The sequence below is a fragment of the Carcharodon carcharias genome, chromosome 1, assembly GCF_017639515.1.
Source record: "Carcharodon carcharias isolate sCarCar2 chromosome 1, sCarCar2.pri, whole genome shotgun sequence".
NCBI classification, from domain to species: domain Eukaryota; kingdom Metazoa; phylum Chordata; class Chondrichthyes; order Lamniformes; family Lamnidae; genus Carcharodon; species Carcharodon carcharias.
The window spans coordinates 119,103,114-119,120,309 of record NC_054467.1 but is presented as its reverse complement, the minus strand read 5'-3'; the positions used below and the strand labels follow the sequence as shown (position 1 = coordinate 119,120,309).

Here is a 17,196-nt window from a genome sequence, read left to right as displayed (position 1 = left end):
ACCATGGGCCATCATGGGTTTTCTCATTGAGATAATTGAAGAAAACCACAAAGGACTGCCTAAGTAGCAGTCAATCTGTCCCCCTGGGGAATCAATGCAGTCTGTATAATGCTACTTAGATTGAGACTACATGAGCAAATTCCAAACCCCCTACCTTGTTTTCTTCCAGACCATAGTGAATGTATTAAATGCACGGGCAGACTTTACCTGAGCATATAACAATAACTTACAATAATGGACGGAATCGTCCTCTCCCGCCAGTAGCAGAGCTCGAGGCAGGCGGGGGTGGATATTACACCAGGAGGAAAAAAATCGGTTTTGTGACGGTGGGAAATGACGTCGGGAACTTGCGGTCCCGACTGTCATGGTGGGTTAATGGTGGGTTGCCTTTCCAGCTGGAGTCAATGGGAACTGAATTTGCATCTAATGAATGTTATCTAGGACGGCAGCAGATCGGAATCTTCGCCCTCCAGCCCGGCTATTATAAAGGATGTAATAGCAGAGCATTTAGAAATACTTAATGAATGCTTCATGACTTCATGCCTGACAAATTTATTAGAATTCTTAGGAGGTAACAAGCAGGAAAGATAAAGGGAACCAGTAGATGTAACATATTTGGATTTCCAAAAGGTGTTCGATAAGGTACCACACATAACGTTCCTTAATAAGATAAGAGCCCATGATGCTGGGATTATATATTAGCATTGATGGAGGATTGGCTAATTAATGGAAGACAGAGAGTTGGGATAAGGGGGCCATTTTCAGGATGGCAACCTGTAAGTGGAGTGCCACAGGGATCAGGGCTGGGTCCTCAATTATTTACAATATATACAAATGACTTGGACAAGGAAAGTGAATGTACTATTGCCAAGTTTGTGGATGACACAAAGAGTCTACAGAGGGATAGCGACAGGTTAAGTGAGTGGAAAAAAACCTGGCAGATGGAAAATGTGAGGTTATGCACTTTGGCAGGAAGAATAGAGGCGCTGAATATTATTTAAATGGAGAAAGACTGCAGAAAGCTGCAGCACAGAGGGTTTTGGTTGGGGGGGGGGTCCTCATGCATGAATCACAAAAAGTGAGTATACAAGTTCAGCAGGTAATAGGGAAGGCAAATGGAATGTTGGCCTTTATTTCAAAGGGAATGGAATATAAAAATAGGGAAATCTTGCTGAAACTATACAAGGCACTAGTTAGACCACACCTAGAATACAATGAACAGTTTTGGTCTCCTTATTGAAGGAAAGATATACTGGCATTGGAGGCTGTCCAGCAAAGGTTCACTAGGTTGATCCCCGGTATGGAGGGATTTTCTTATGAAGAAAGGTTGAGTAGGTTGGGCCTGAACTCATTGGAGTTTAGAAGAATGAGAGGTGACCTTATTGAAACATATAAGATTCTTAGGGGGCTTGTCAGGGTAGATGCTGAGAGGTTATTTCCCCCTGTGGGAAAGTCTAGGAACAGAAGGCATAATCTCAGGATAAGGGGTCACCCATTTAAGAGAGAGATGAGGAGGAATTTTTTCTCTCAGAGGGTAGTGAATCTGTGGAATTCTTTACTGCAGAGGGCTGTAGAGGCTGGGTTGTTAAGTATATTCAAGGCTGAGACAGATATATTTTTAATCAGTGAGGCAATCAAGGGTTATGGGGAAAAGGCAGGAAAGTGGAGTTGAGGATTATCAGATCAGTCACGATCTCATTGAATGGTGGAGCAGACTTGATGGGCCAAATGGCCTACCTCTGCTCCTATGTCTTATGGTCATATTGATAATCATTGGTACATGTGGATGTATGGATTCGCCAATTTCTTTTACAGGTTTTTTTAAAAATAAAGGGATCCTAATGGTACTATGTGCACAACAATTACGTGTGAAAATGATGACAGTGATTTCTTTTTTCTCCATGTTGCAAATTACAATAATTATAAAGACATCAGGGGCAGAATTTTTGTTTGACGTGTGGAGAGTGGGCCCCGCAGGTCAGTGCTTAAAATGACGTGCGGTGACTTCGGGGGAGCATCCCAACGTCACTGTGCGCTACTGCGATATTTCGCTGGGCAGGCACGCGATGAGGTTCGATGCGCGCCTGCCATTAATTAATGGGCGGATAAGAGATTTTTTTAATGACCTCATCGATGAGCCGAATGGCCTTCTTCTGCTCCTATGTTTTATGGTCTTATGTCCAACAGAAATACTTCTAGGTGGGAAGAGGGTCATCGGTGGAGATGAAGATCAGCTCAGCTAGACAGCTGAAGGAGAACCCTGATAATCCTGACAAGGCAAAGGTCTCTCTATAGACTCCAAAGGGCAGTGAAGGGAAGGGGAATAGTATGAGTGGGAGGCTTCTCGCACATGGCTCATGTGAGCCTTGGCAAAAGCGATGCCTCCATGCACAGGCATGATTCAGGGGGACATAGACCCAGCCTTGGTCCCCCTGGAAGAGGGTAGGGAAATTGAAAAAGAATGGGAGTGAGTGCTCACAGCCAATAACACAAGCCATAGCACGAAAAACCCAGGAGACCTCCATAAAGGGAAATAATTCATATATTTACAAAGGTGTTAAAACAATATACAGTAATTGCACATCCGTGCCACCAGTGTTAACTTAATACTTTTTATATTTTCTTACCCTACTATTGTGTCTAGGTGCTTCCCTGACATTGCAGCAGAGATGCAGGCAACCTGATGACTACTTTCTCCTCTTGTCTGTGATGACTTTGGCGGGCGCCCCCTTGAGGGCGGAGGCCTGGAAGAACCCAGCTTTCTTTGGGTCTCTTGCTCTGAGGCAGATGCGCCCTCACCAGTCTCAGAGGCTGAAGCCAGAGGGGACTCAGAACCCATGGAGACTCTTGGAGAGTCTTGAGTGGAAGCCCTGGGGTATCCAAAACAAAAACAGAATTACCTGTAAAAACTCAGCAGGTCTGGCAGTATCGGCGGAGAAGAACAAATGCTGCCAGACCTGCTGAGTTTTTCCAGGTAATTCTGTTTTTGTTTTGGATTTCCAGCATCCACAGTTTTTTGTTTTTAGCCTTGGGGTATCCGCCTGATGTTCCTCCTCCCTTTGGGTGCCCAGGGGCCCCTCCCTGACTTGAGGGGTGGGGACACTTCAAGGGAGGTCAAGATGCCCTGTACCCCTCTCGTGTAGCCACTACAAAAGCTCACATATGGCTAGAGCAATGGAGTGCAGGTCTGAATGCATCTCTGGCAGAAACCGGATGTTCTGCTGTACTAGGTTCTCCATAGAATCTGCCATCTTTTCCATGGAGACTTTGATGCACTGGCATGTCAGAGCCAGAACAACATTGAGCACGCGCATGGATTCCTCTGCCTCATATGCCACTCTGTTGAGGACCTCTGACACCTATGCCTGATGTTCCCCTGCATCTCGCTGATACTCTAGCATCTTCTCAATGGTCCCTTCAAGAGGCTCATCATCTGGCTCAGACTTAGCAGGAGCCTCTTCTCCAGCAGATCTCCAAATGCCAGAGACCCTGGCTGTCACTGCCTCCTCCTGTTGTGGACATGTTGTTTGTGCTGTGACCACAAGATTGTGAGCCCAAATCTAACCCAGGTCTATGAGCCACCAAGGTGTATCTCTCTGGGCTGGTAGAGGGTGCAGGTGAATGCTCTGATGGCTGTACAGATGTGAAGTCATCTTGTCCTCTTCTAGGGTCTCCTGAGGGCTGAGGCTGACTTCAGGTGCAGGGTTGGCATCACCCTCTTCCTGCTGGCACCCAGAATGGAGAAAGGAGAGAATGAGCGACTGCCCAGGCTGGCTCAAACATGGCACTTATCAACCACCTTGATTTTCCGAGGTTGTCTGGATTATCCATGCTTCTTCACTAGATGCGTGGGGGATACCAACCTTGCCCTTGGCACAGGCACAGTCATGGTCCTCCGCTGTCAGTTTGGCAGCCTGCTGCTCAAATTGTGTGTAGGGCTGGATCTCAGGCATGCCTCCTCCTGTGTTCTCCACGGCCAGGATTTTACGGCCCCTCCCTCCAGGCAGGATATTACAGTCCCGCTGAACTGAACGGAGATATATATGGCTCACTGCATCCACCGGGGGGAGACACGTTGTGGTGGGGCCGTAAATTCCTGGCCCATCTCCCACCTGTTGTGTGCTGTCTTCTCCTGCATGAAGATATTTTCATGGATTGTGAGCACCTCTGATGCAGGAGCAGGATGCATACTGCTAATTCTTGGCTGATACATGATATTGTGACTCCCCAAAGCCTGTCCACCATGTACAAGGTACAAGTGAGAGGTTTGAGAGGATGCTGTCCACTTGCCTGGATAAGTGTAGCTCCAACAGCACTCGGGAAGCTGGGCAGCATCCTGGACAAAGCAGGCTGCTTGACTGACAACCTATCCAGCACCCTCAATGTTGAGTCCCTCCACCATGAACCCATTGGCAGCTGTGTGTGCTCTGTGAAAGATGCACAGCTGATAGGTCCCAGGGGTACTGCAGCATCTCGTCCAGACCCATGAGGTCTAGCAGCTAGAAGGACAAAGGCAGCAGAGGCATGGGACCAGCCTCTGAGCCCCCCTACCACCACACCCGCCACCCTCCCACAATGGCTGAGCCTTCAGTATGGCTGGGTCAGCAAGCCGCAGTTGCCTCCCTACCAGCAGACCACATAGAATGCAGTGGGGCAATGAAGCAGCACCTCAGCACCTTCTGAAGGGCTTTTAGAGAAGGGCAGCACAGATGCTGGCCTTACAATTGATGCCCACATCCCATGATAGATTCTGAAAATGGAGAGGTGAGTACAGAGAACAGAGGGTTCACTTAACCTGGCAACACAGACAAAATCATTCATGTGTCACCTGCACTACAGGACAGTCCTCCTCTGCACCCCTCTGGCACTGATCACCCTGGCAGCCTCCTCCCAGGCCACTGTCGTGAGTCGGGTGGGCCTCCTACTCCCATTTCTGCGAAAGAGGACATCCCTCCTGACCTCCACGGCCTGGAGGGGAGTCTCCGAAAAGGCATCGCTGAGCTGTGGGGCCAGTGCTTGATGCTTTCTAAAGGCCATCTCGGTGCCCTGAAGGTCTAGCGCGCTGACACTGGCTGTCCGGGTGTCTTTATATGTGACATCCAGACATGCTGGCTTCCACCCCACCCCAACACGAGGCACATTACAAACCATGTGCATGCATAATTAATCCGGCGGGGAGCGGATGATTGTGCGTAATGGCCTGCCCCGCTCATCGACAGGGAACGCTCTGGGTTCCTGCTCCTGCCACCGAACTTATGTCATGAGGGGAAAATTCTATCCAGTGATTTTAAAAAGAAAGTTATTTTGTCTATGCATCTTATGTATACATTGAATGTTACACATTGACCAGGAATTTACATGGTGGCAGTGGCCCCACCCACAGGCTGGAAAATTGGAAACAACCCTTTCTCCATTGCTCATAGGAGCCCTGACTGAACTTAGCATCCCTCAGGCAATTAACTGCCTGCAGTCGGGGCTTCTGTCCTTTAAGGGGTAGGCCCTACCCCAAGACTTGTTAGCCAATTGGATGGCTGGCAGCTCTCCAGTTCCAGCAGTGCTACTGGAGTCGGTGGCCACTGCTAGAATGACAATAGGCCTACAGTAGCATCCATGGGGAAAATCCTGGAATTTAGATAAGTTAGGCTGTGCTCGCCGGGGTCAGTCAGGCAGGCGCCGGTGAGTAGGTGGGGTTATTGGCCTTGGGAGCAAAGGGAGACTCTTTCAGCAGGGGCAGTTTTTTGCTGCTAGGGAGACCTCCCTGGGCCACAGTGTGCCTGATTAGAAAGGGCATCCCCCTTACTGAGCCCACACAGATGCTGTCTCTCCATGTTATGAAGTAACTGCCCATCACTGATAAATTACCAGTGGCAGCAGGAAGAGGCCCTTAATTGGCCTAAGGGTGGGAGGGCCATGTGCCACCAACCCCGCCACTGATAAAATGCTAGTGGTGGCAGGAAGATGACGGGAACACCACTCATTGCCATCCCACCCGATTTTACCCCCAACCCTGCATCCCAGCGCACTCCGTGGGGCCCAGTAAATGCCCCACCATTATTTCAATAAATATTGTCAAAGCCATAAGTTGTGGAATAAAAATGATCTTTTCTGGGGGAAAAAAATTCAAAAGCAGATAATTTATGTTAAATCACCATATAGAGCTTTGGTTAGACCATACCTAGAGCATTGCGCACAGTTTTCCTGATCTCCATATTACAAAAAGGACCTAGAAGCACTGGGAGAAGTACAAAAAAAAATGTACAGATAAAACCAGAACATAGAGTGCTCTCTAGAAAAGAGAAGGCAGAGCGCTGACCTGCTAGACATTGATAAAATTATGAAGGGTTTCGATAGGGTGGACAGAGAGAGGATGGCTAGGGTTTGGCGAACTGATGGAAGTCTCGCCAACCGGTCAGTTCCAATGGGAAGGCCTGCTGGAATGAAGTGCCTTTCAGGCAATTAACGGACCTCCCTCAGGCCTTCCCCGCAACTGGGGTGCCCAGTGGCAGAAGTCCTCGCCCAATGAGAGCTGCTGGCCAATCAGAGGCTGGCAGCTCCTCATGCCGCCAGCTGGAGCAGTGGCAACTGGCTACAATGCAATCACCAGAGGTCCAGGATTACTGTGGGATCCCCGGTCAAAGGTGAGTGAAAGCAGGGTGAGGATCGTGGGGTGGGGGTTTGTGAGTGGGGGATGGGTGCGGGGGTGGGTGTGAGGAGATTGGAGGCAAGGGCAGGAGTTGGCTTTCAGCAGCCACCATTTTTCCAATGCTGGGTCCTTCGATCAGGAATAATGTATCTGATAGCGAGGGTCCCCCAGGGAGGTTGCTAGCAAACCTGAAGGCGTGAGAAAGCCATGTGGCTCCCATTTAGTCCATGAACCACCACTAAACTGTGATGGGCTCAGGGGTAATGGGTGTCAATTGGCTCATTAATAAGCCTAATTGACATCCCCACCCCTAGGTGGCCAGGAATGCCATGTCAGCTCCTTCTGCCATCCAACTTAGCAGGAGATGTTTTGTCACTGCTGGGAGACTAACACAGAGCCTCTCCCACAATTAAGTGGGCTCACCACCATACTTTTCACTGCAACAGGTTGCATTTAATCAAGTCCAACATTTCCATTTGTAGGGGAGTTCAAAATCAGGGGATTAAACATAAGATAGTCATTTAAAAAATCCAAGGAATTCAAAAGAAACTTCTCCATTCAGAGACTGGTGAGAAAGGGGAACTCACTACCAAATGAAATTGTGTAGATACATTTAATGGGAAGCTACATAAGTAAATGAGGGAGAAAGAAATAGAATAACATGTTGACAGGGGGAGATGATGTAGTGTGGGGAGAAACCCATGTAGAGAAGTAGTACCGGCACTGACCAGTTTGGCAGAATGTCCTTTTCCTGATCTGTAAAATTCTACGTAAATTATAAAAGGCAACAAAATAGGATAAGGTTCCATGAGTTAGTCATAAATATTTGAAATAAGCAGGAACTCTAAGGGGTAGAAATTGTTACACATTGTTGCACCATGTTTTAAGCCCGAAAAATGGGCACATCGTGCAGCTGCTAAATTCGTCAATGCGATTATTTTTGGAACCCCCAAAGGCCTCTTAAGACAGGTATTAGGCTTCCGTGTGAAAAAAAGGACCTGGTGCCTGTCTTAGCCCTCCCAAAATTGGTTGGGAATGAGCAGAGCAGGAGTTCGATCTGCTCTAGTCAGGATTATGCAGCAGCCCCTGCAGTTGTCAATGAAAACGAGTCAGGCCAATTTCCACCCCAAGGTGTCTCTCTCTCTCTCATTATGAAGTGTGTAATTGTACAATTTCTAGATTCTTCCTTTTGCTCAAGTTAACAGAAGAATTACATGGTGACCAAGACATGACAGATTAATCATCCAGCAAATGATCATTCCACGTACTTGAATCCCTTGACAGTCATGATACATTTGGAGTCATGTTGACAGGCATTCAGCTCTGGGGCACAGAAGTCCAGTTTCTCTTCACATAGCTCACCTATGACAGAATAAGAAAAGGCTAAAGGTTTATCCCCTGTTGCAGCAATGAGACTTGAACTAAACGATAAAATAATGAAAGAGGGATCTGAATTATTGCTTGGAAACTATGAGCTCTAAATCTTAACAGAAAAAACGCTGAGACATTCTCCATCATTCTTAAAAGTTGCTGATGGAGTTAACATGATGAATGGTTTCATTACACAGAGCTAAATAGTGAATGTTTTTCTTTGTTGATCTTCCCTAGGTGTTTCCTAAAAGCATTGTGTTATTCAATCCTGTGAAAAGGATAGATTGCACCAAAACCAGAAAATGCCTGTACACACTTGAGCTGCTAAATATGATTATTTTCTTCTGCAAACCAATTTCTTTGCATCTTTAAATCGGAATGGTTGATAAATGCAAAAAATTAACAGCATAAGGTTTTTTTAATATTTACACCAGCTTGTTGATTTTTATTGTAAATGGTTAAGTTTATCATGAAGCTACTGTTGGGTTCTTATGGCACAGAAATAAATCCACCACTATATGTTTAACAACTTTATTCTTATTGCTATTTATTTTTAAAATGGATCTTACTCTGTTGAACAAAGAAAATTAAGATGGCTGTCACAAGTCACCTGAACAAGGATTGATCCTCTGTCTGGGATCTACCCCCAGGGGTTTCAAGGACAGAATAATTATTTTCTCAGTTTCTGGAATGTCACACCTCGTTATGCCTGGAGAGCTACTAACAGACTCATCTCACACCTGGGACTGTGCAGGCCAATTTCAAAGGGAGCTATGGGGATATCATTTACATTTGATAAGCCAACCTTGCTAGCAGAGTCAGTGGGTCTGCTGAAACAATGGCTTTGCAAACACCAAGATCCTCAACACAAATGGCACACCTTTCAACAACTAATGACTGAGACATTGTCTGTCCTCAAGTCAAAGCCAATTCCAGATGCTGGATCAAAATCACCTTTGAAATCATTGTGGAGAAGGAAAGCCTTATGACCCAAGCCTCTGGCCTTTTGGATAGTTTAATATTACATCTTTGGCCTTCGCTACCAGATTGCTGTTTTAACGTTAACTGGACAGAACTCCAGCAGCGAGGCTGAGTCAGCAATCTCAATTCTACAAAGCCTGCTTGATTTTTAAATGTCTCTGATCAATGCCTGCCAAGTGGTCGAAAAACCCCTTATGCAGCAGCGTAGTTTGTTTCAAGGAGTTTCATATTGATCAACCAACCAGAAACACATCAGAATGGAATGCCACCAGAAAGGAAACACCCTCTGGATTCTGGAACCCATGTGATGTAATATTCATTTTTCTGTGGTCTTTATACTCTAAAACTCCTTTTTTCTGTGCCCTTTTACTGTGTGAATGAGCAGAGTGGGAAGTGGCAAACACTCCTTTTTATCTTTGTGTTTTGAATGTGTAAAATAAACTAACCTTCTGAGTTAATCCTAACTTGAGTATGCTGTGGGCAATTTCAAAACAACTTCTGCTAACGGACACATGGTAAGAGGAAATCAGTGCAATTTGAACTATCTGCCTCCTGTCCATAACACTACAGATTCAGTTTGATACACATACACACACACACACACACACACACACAGGCATTTAGCTCTCCTCATATTCTTTGCCATCCTCTTGACACAAACTATGTGCTTACACTACCAAATTGACTTTGTATAGAAAGCCTGCAAAACTCGTCCAAACGTATCTAACAACATCTTATTCAATGTTGCATGTTAAATCCATATTCCATTCACTCAGGTCATATTCAGATGATCTATGCAGGTCGCAGGTAAAGGGATGTTGAGTGATTATTCCATTTATGCCTTTGTCAAACATTTCTCTTTCCAAGTGACTCTTACGAACTAAAATCTTGCTGATACAAAGCAATAGACTGAGAAGTCCTCAACTGCCCCCTCACACATGCATAGTCTGATATTTGGAGGTACATTTAAAGCGCATATTATGGCTAGAGCATGGTATTACAAAAAAGTACTCAATTCTGCTGCCCAGCCAGTGCAGTGGGTGAAAGCATTGTCAATTCACCTTTGGGATGAGCTATCCTGCCCAACCCAGGCTGGTAAAAGAGTAGCAAAGAGACCCATTCTGTTCCAAAGTGAGATGAAATTATGAACATAACCTTTAGTGGGCAACAGTTTATACTACAAAACTTGTCATAATTTACCACTAACTTCATGAACTTGCTTCTGTGGGACTGGAAATTGTGTATTAGTGTGGTATGAGTGGTTTTCTGATGCTTGTGTTAAGGTGTGTCGAGCTAGAGTACTCTGCGTCACTCTGCATCCCGCCATGTTAAACCTAACCTGGGAGGATTTGAAACAGATACTGGATTTAGATGGTGGAGAGAAATATAGTATTGATTAGAACTGATCATTTTCATCTTGACGAGCACAGGAAAGAGCTGGAGACCAAATATCCATAGTCGTTTTAGTGCGCAATCACCGTAATTCCTGCAAGAATGTATCAAAAGACATGAAAACACCAGGTCCTGGCATAAATGCAATTTTAATGAGTCTTGTAAAGGTGGAACCAACACCTCTCCATTGCAAGGTCAGTGGTATAAAGGGGCAAAGCAAGAGATTACCTGCGTCAAGTATTCCCATGACCCCAGCCCTCAAATGGGGTCTAGTATAAGGGAAGGATACACATGGGACATCAGCTACTTCTATGGTGGAAGTAAGCTCACCTGGGAGAACAGGCCAGAATCAAACTGATGCACTTAATGTTTTTTTTTCAAAGCAGCTCTCTTCCTAAGGAAGCACTGCAGCAAAATCAAGAAATATTTGGGCAGAAGAAGCCTGACACCTCCATCCATCCATCCTGGCCAGTACCTAGACTCTAATATCACAATTTGCAGTCTTTTGTACAAGGTAGGTGCTTTAGACAGGCTTCTAGTAATGCAGGCAACTGCTGGGCTATTCAAATTAGGTGACCTCCCCAAACCTTGCATACTCCAACAGGGCATGATCCCGGTGTCATTTTCGAGATCACTGGTCTGCAGATTTTTTGGGTTCTGATCTTTCTTCCAGATTTCAAAGGCGTCTTATTCCTGTGAGAGACACTAACAGGCTGCTGCAATACATATTTTTGCCATCACACAAATACATTGTTCCAACATCTGTAACACAGCACAGTCTTAATCTTACCATGAGATGTGGGAAATAACTGACAAAAGAAACACTGGCATTTGAAGAATTTCTAATCTATACCTACCCATACTAATGGTTTATGAACAACACAAACTGATACATTTATCATGTAAGCAGCAAGATACATCTAGTATGTCGCTGACACACAATTTAAAATCGTTTTGTTCTATGTTTGAATGGAAAGAAAAAATGACCAATAGTTAAAAACACGTTTCACTTGTTTTCTACACCACCAATGCAACATTATTAAGTTCTGTAGTGCGGACATGCTTTAAAGGTGGGCAGCAAAAGAATGAAATTTCTCTTGGTGATCACCGTTTTAGGAAGAAAGTCAGCATGTGCATAAAATGGGAAATCTGTTTTCTACACATCTGAAGTAAAATTATCCAGAAAAGTTTCCCTTGAAGTCACTGCCTAAGCACACCAATTTGCCTAAGCACACCAATTTTAATGCAAATCCACCGTGATTATTTCACCTGTTGTTGCCAATACAAGTAGAGGGTTTTATGTTGGCACTGACAATAGAAACAGATTCGTCATTACACAATCAAGGATGTTCTGTAATGGCTTTTGTGGCACATTATTCTACATTCAGTTTTTATTCTCTGTTAAGTTGATGGAACAAGACCACCCACATCATTCAAATAGTCAAGTTTTGATTCCTCCACCTCTCTCTGTCTGTTGACTAGAAGGATCCTAACTGGAATGAGTCAGAGCATTCCCGCCTACTTCCAAAACTGCCCACAATTCAGCAGTCTCATTCAACAGATGATCCAGGGTGCAAAGTAGAAAAAAATCACTCTGGTGCAGCAGAGGATGTTTTTCTGAGGCATCTTTTGCAGAAGGGTTGGGGAAAGCTCTGATACTGACTCTGGGCTCCATTTCCAAGCACTGATAATCTTTATACTCTTGATTAGCACAAAAACTTAACTCAAAAAAATATGAATTGATCAGATAAAAGAAGTTGGAGAAGATACTGCAGTCAGGAAAAATGACATTGAATGTTTATCTGCAGCTCAAATTTTCTGCATGTGGGGAAACATCGCTGCATGCAACTAAGGAAAATAACAACTGGAATCATGCAGGTGACGACAATCCATCAGGTGCAGATTACTGCAGTGTTCAAACAGCATCATGCAATGTAAAATTATTGTTCTAAAAGGTAGTATCTGGCATTAAAATGTTAAATATAAGTGGAACCACATGCTGAAAAAAACACAATTTATTTAAATGCTTCCTGGGCTTGGCATTTAGGGTACACCATACTGAAAATTAATCTGTATGCAGTTACTGAAAACTGCCTTTGAAACAGAATCTGACCTACGTGCATCCCTATTTAGTGCATCATATTGAAGACAGGCAATGTGCTGAGCTCTTACCAGAGGCATTGGTTTAACCTGCAAACAGAAGAATTGGGCAAATTAAGGGTAGGGTCAGCATGTTTTCAGCACGTGTGGAGATAGAAGGAAGCCCATGATCCCATTCTACCTGTATGAAAGAACAGATTGTTCTTTTAACTACTTGCTCTGTCTATTTTTAGGATAAATGCAAGGGTTAAGTCCAACTCTGTTCTCAACTAGATTAATGCACAGATTATCATCTTTACAATACTGTAGTGTCACATAAACTGTAAAGATATTTGCTGATTGATTTGGATTCAGCTCTGTAATAATGAACATTAGGGATATCATGTATATTTTAGCTGCTTACCCTCAAGACACATTTTATGCTGTTTATTGCCATCTTACCTCATTTCTTATGTGGATGCTGTCATTATGTCATTTCTCTTGTTTGTTCTTTATTTTAGTCCGGATGGCTAATATGTTATACATTCTACTTCTGTCTAATTCCTGGTGAATGTCCAATAATTGCATTATTTATCTTACTGGGTTATGTTTTGTTTTGCCAGAGGTAGGGTGTAATAATCTACATTAAACGATCAGTATGCGACGCAGAATCGAGCGCAAACAGGCCCCATTAAGCAGCACCACTCCCTATAATTATAGATAAGGAATGAAATAGGCTACCTCAATAACAAATGCCACATGCCAATGCTGCAGATATATCACGACTGAATCGTATCCATCTATTCAACTGATGCAATACATAGCATGTAATAAAGAGCTAGTTGAATTGGGGCTGGTACGAGTATGATAAAGCACAATTATGCTTCTGTGTAGTAGTAGGGATGCAATTTTTAAACAGCAGATGATTTTTGGGCACATCATGAGGATGAGATCCAGTTATTTTTCAAAGCTGAAGATTTGATGAAGAAGGGTTGAATTGATATCCTCACCAACCTCACCATAATGATTTCAAAATAAGAAGGGAAAATGACAATAGTGTCAGGAGGTGGGGGTGGAAATCATGCACCTCATTTCCAAGGAACAAGCAGGTGACAGGAAGAAGAAAAAAATGATCCAAGTCTAACAGCTCGTGGGAAAGAGAAAAGGGGAGAAACAGACTGCGACTGACCTTTTTCCACCTCATTCAGATTAGCAGCTTGCAGTGACAAGAGATAGAAGAAACAAGAGATTTTCTGAGTTTATTCTTTTTAAATACACTGGAACAATATAATGCAGCAGAAAAAAATAGCAGCTTAGTCACTACCTGTGGCTTTCATTCATCCCTCTTTATTTCTATTTTCCTGTTTGATTTCTCTGCCTTTACCTTAACATTTTTTTTAAAATCAGAGCTGCACCCTCTCTCAGGGTCACAGACTCTCCTGTATTTCACAGTGACCCTAACCTCATGAAGTAATTGTCATGGTGCAGTTCATTAACTCTTTTGTTGTTTCTTCATTTTAAATCCATTTCTCACCCCAATTTTCTCCCCTTTTTTCCTGATAGCACAGATTGTTGCTTGGATATGGTTTGTGGGATTGGTTGCCCTACAGTACCCTGGCCAAGTGACCTTTTGCCATGTGTGTGCCTGAGCAATGAGTGTCAGTAGGATATCTGACTGTGAAGGCTGTCACATTTGAGCCTGACCCTGTTATCCCCTGATATCCACGTGCATGCGCTTTTCACAAGGTTTCTCTAGATCTAGAGCAGGAGCTTTAGCTGATTTTCCTCTCCCTTGCTTGATGGAACTGAGATGAACTGCAAAACCACAACTGCCATTTGCCTGAAATTGGATAACTCAGCACAGACCAAGAATCTGAATTGAGAGTTTCCTGACCTGTATGTACTCGGTAACACACTGGGATGTGCATCTTCCCACTAAATTATTGGGAGAGCTGACTTTCCTTATTCTAATGACTGGCTTATGGGGCACAACTGTAGGAGCAGTCTAATCATTTTTCACTTAACAAGGTTGTAGAATACATTGACAAACTCTAAAATCTTGCTTCTGAATAAACTTAGTCATTCAGATTTTGTAGCAAGTGTGTTTAAATGGTGCTGGCAAATTATGGTACAGGCCAGTAAACAAAATTAACAGGTTTAATTAGTGGCAGACATTGGTGATTTGGCTTTCTCTAGTTTCATGTGTTCACCAGATGTCAGGAAATTCCACAATTAGTTACTAGTGCAAAATCCCTAGTGTTGCAAGAATGAGTTGACAAAAACATACAGAACTGGTTCAAGCTACTCACCATTGACTAAGTAGCAGTGACACTATCGGCAATGTTCTTGGACTTAGTGTTAATGGTTGTCAAGCAATAATCAGTACGAGCTTGCTACTCTCCCCCTTTCCACAATAATGTGCACGGCCCATTGCACAGCAACTTTCTACCAAATGACCAACAATTATTGTAGCTGCAACTCCATTGGGTTGAACAATAAAACTTGTTTTAATGGAATGAAAAGAGCCTTAAGGCATTTCACAAGAGTTGTAACAGACAATATTTGTCATGAGGCACAGAAAGAAATATAAACAGTTGACCAAAAGCTTGATCAAACAGGTAGGTTTTAAAGAGCAATCTAAATGAGGAGAAAGTGGCAGTGATTGAAAGGTTTAGGCAGGGAGTTGCAAGTCTTAGAGCATTGGCAGCAAAAGGCGGTGCCACCAATGGTGGAGTGATTAAAATTGATGATGTGTGAGAAGTCAGAGTTGAAGGAGTGCAGAGATCATGAGGAAGGATACTGAGGCAGTGAAGGGTGAGACCATAGAGGGATTTGTACATAAGGATAAGAATTTTTAAATTGAAGTGCTGTCAGGCAGGGAGCCAATGTAAGCCAGCAAGTGCAGGATGATGGGTGAACAGGGCTTGGAGCTAGGATACAAAGAACAGGATTTTGGGTGAGCTCGTTTATGAGAGCGAGGTCAGGGGTGGAAGGTGGGAGGTTGGCCAGTAGAGCACTGAAATAGTCAAGTCTGAACGTAACAAAGACACAGTTGAGGGTTTCAGCAGAAGTTAATTTGAGGCATGCGGACAACATTCTGGAGGTGTAAGTAGGCCAAGTTGGTAAGGGACAAGGTATGGGGTTGGAGGCTTAGCACTAAGTCAAATAAGATGCTGAGATTGCAACCAACCCAATTCAACCTTAGACGTTGGCTAGGGAGGGACAATGGAGCCGGTGGCTAGGTAACAGAGCTTGTAGCATCAGATTGAATTATAGCATTTAATAGCAATAAATAATAAAATCCAACTTTGGCTAATAGTATAATTAAAATTAGAAATGAAAATTGGAAAAGATGTTTAACAGCCAGCTAAATCAGTATAGTCCATTTTACATTATGAAATTACTCTCACCAATGGCAGGAACATAAGAACATAAGAAGCAGGAGTTGAAATAGACCCTTCAGCCCTTTGAGCCTATTCCACCATTCAACAAGAACATGGCTGATTTAACTAAACTCAACAACAAGCAACCAAGCTATGCACATCATGTTTGATAAGTGGGCCCCTTAAAGGGACCTGATCTTCACAAAGAGGTGTTTGGCAAAAGTTTTTTCCGTGTTGACAGATACACAATAACATAAATGTTCTCACACGCTTCTTTGCATCAGATGCATATGATGTCTCTTCTCGATTGATTAAAGTTGTACCAAAATTTCATCATGCACCTTTAGATGTTACTGGTGCCTGTGTTCCTCAGGTGCTATAAATGAACTTCCTTCACTGGATGACACGGGATCAGCTCAGCTACCTTATTTTCTGGTGTTACGTTGCTCATGATATCCTGAAAAGGCCAGGGACAGAATATCAGACCTATCAACGAAGGGCTATCACATGTCTGATAATATGAGTTTCTGGCATGGGGTGGGGGGCTTTGCAAGTGGAAAATGGGATACTCAGTAGCCATTTATTTTTCTTTTATTCAAAGAGATCTTGCCTTCTATGGTGCCATATGTGGAAGCTAATTTATGGGATATGCCTGCCAGTGATCTTTGGTACTAACTGCTCCAAAGTGTGCAGGGTCAGGGGAAGGTTTCCTTCTTTTTAAAATCCAGGCATTAGTGGCACACCCTGGGTGCCTCCTATGGGACCACGGCAGAAAATCCTGTGTGGCATTCCAATTCTTGTGGGGGGGTTGGGGGGGGGGTGGGAATCCCAGCTCTCCCTGGAAAATGTTCTCAGTACTCTGATGGTCCTTTACATAGGGAGTCAAAAAGTATTTTAAATATTGTTAAAAATTTCTCAATCCTTGATCCCAGGAAGGTCCCTGTACATTCACCTGCAGGATGGTATGCCACCCCTTGCTTGGCCTAGAGGCCTATTGCTGTTGAGTCAGGTCAAGGACAAGGAAGCTGCCAACCTGTGATTTTCCTTCTTGGCCATGGTCCCTCTAACTTAAGTGCTTTTCTTTGGGGTTGCAACAGGCTTTGTCCCAAACAAGGCTCAGCAGAAACTGTGGAAAAGGCCGGAGTCCTACCTATTTATGTCCTGGCGTATTTCTAGTTATTCTGGATTTATGGCAGAAATGGTCCAAGAGTGCCTTGAATTTTTGGCTCCAGGGCCTGGGACCAGTGTGGAGGGTGTCATGGGTAACTGCAGTTACAATCTCAGGAGGATCCACTGCTGGATTATGCATTTTAATATAGCATTGGTATGAAAACTTTGAATTTTATC

At 43.9% G+C, this 17,196-nt stretch overlaps 1 protein-coding gene across 3 annotated transcripts in view; it reads right to left on the bottom strand.

The window, feature by feature from the left end:
• Window positions 1-17,196, bottom strand: part of slit2 (slit homolog 2 (Drosophila)) — a 489,173-nt gene that overhangs the window by 30,959 nt on the left and 441,018 nt on the right. For all 3 annotated transcript variants that reach the window (XM_041182754.1, XM_041182765.1, XM_041182773.1), the window contains one exon: window positions 7,912-8,005. In XM_041182754.1, the coding sequence (XP_041038688.1) occupies window positions 7,912-8,005 (94 nt within the window). The remainder of the gene's footprint in view (window positions 1-7,911; window positions 8,006-17,196) is intronic.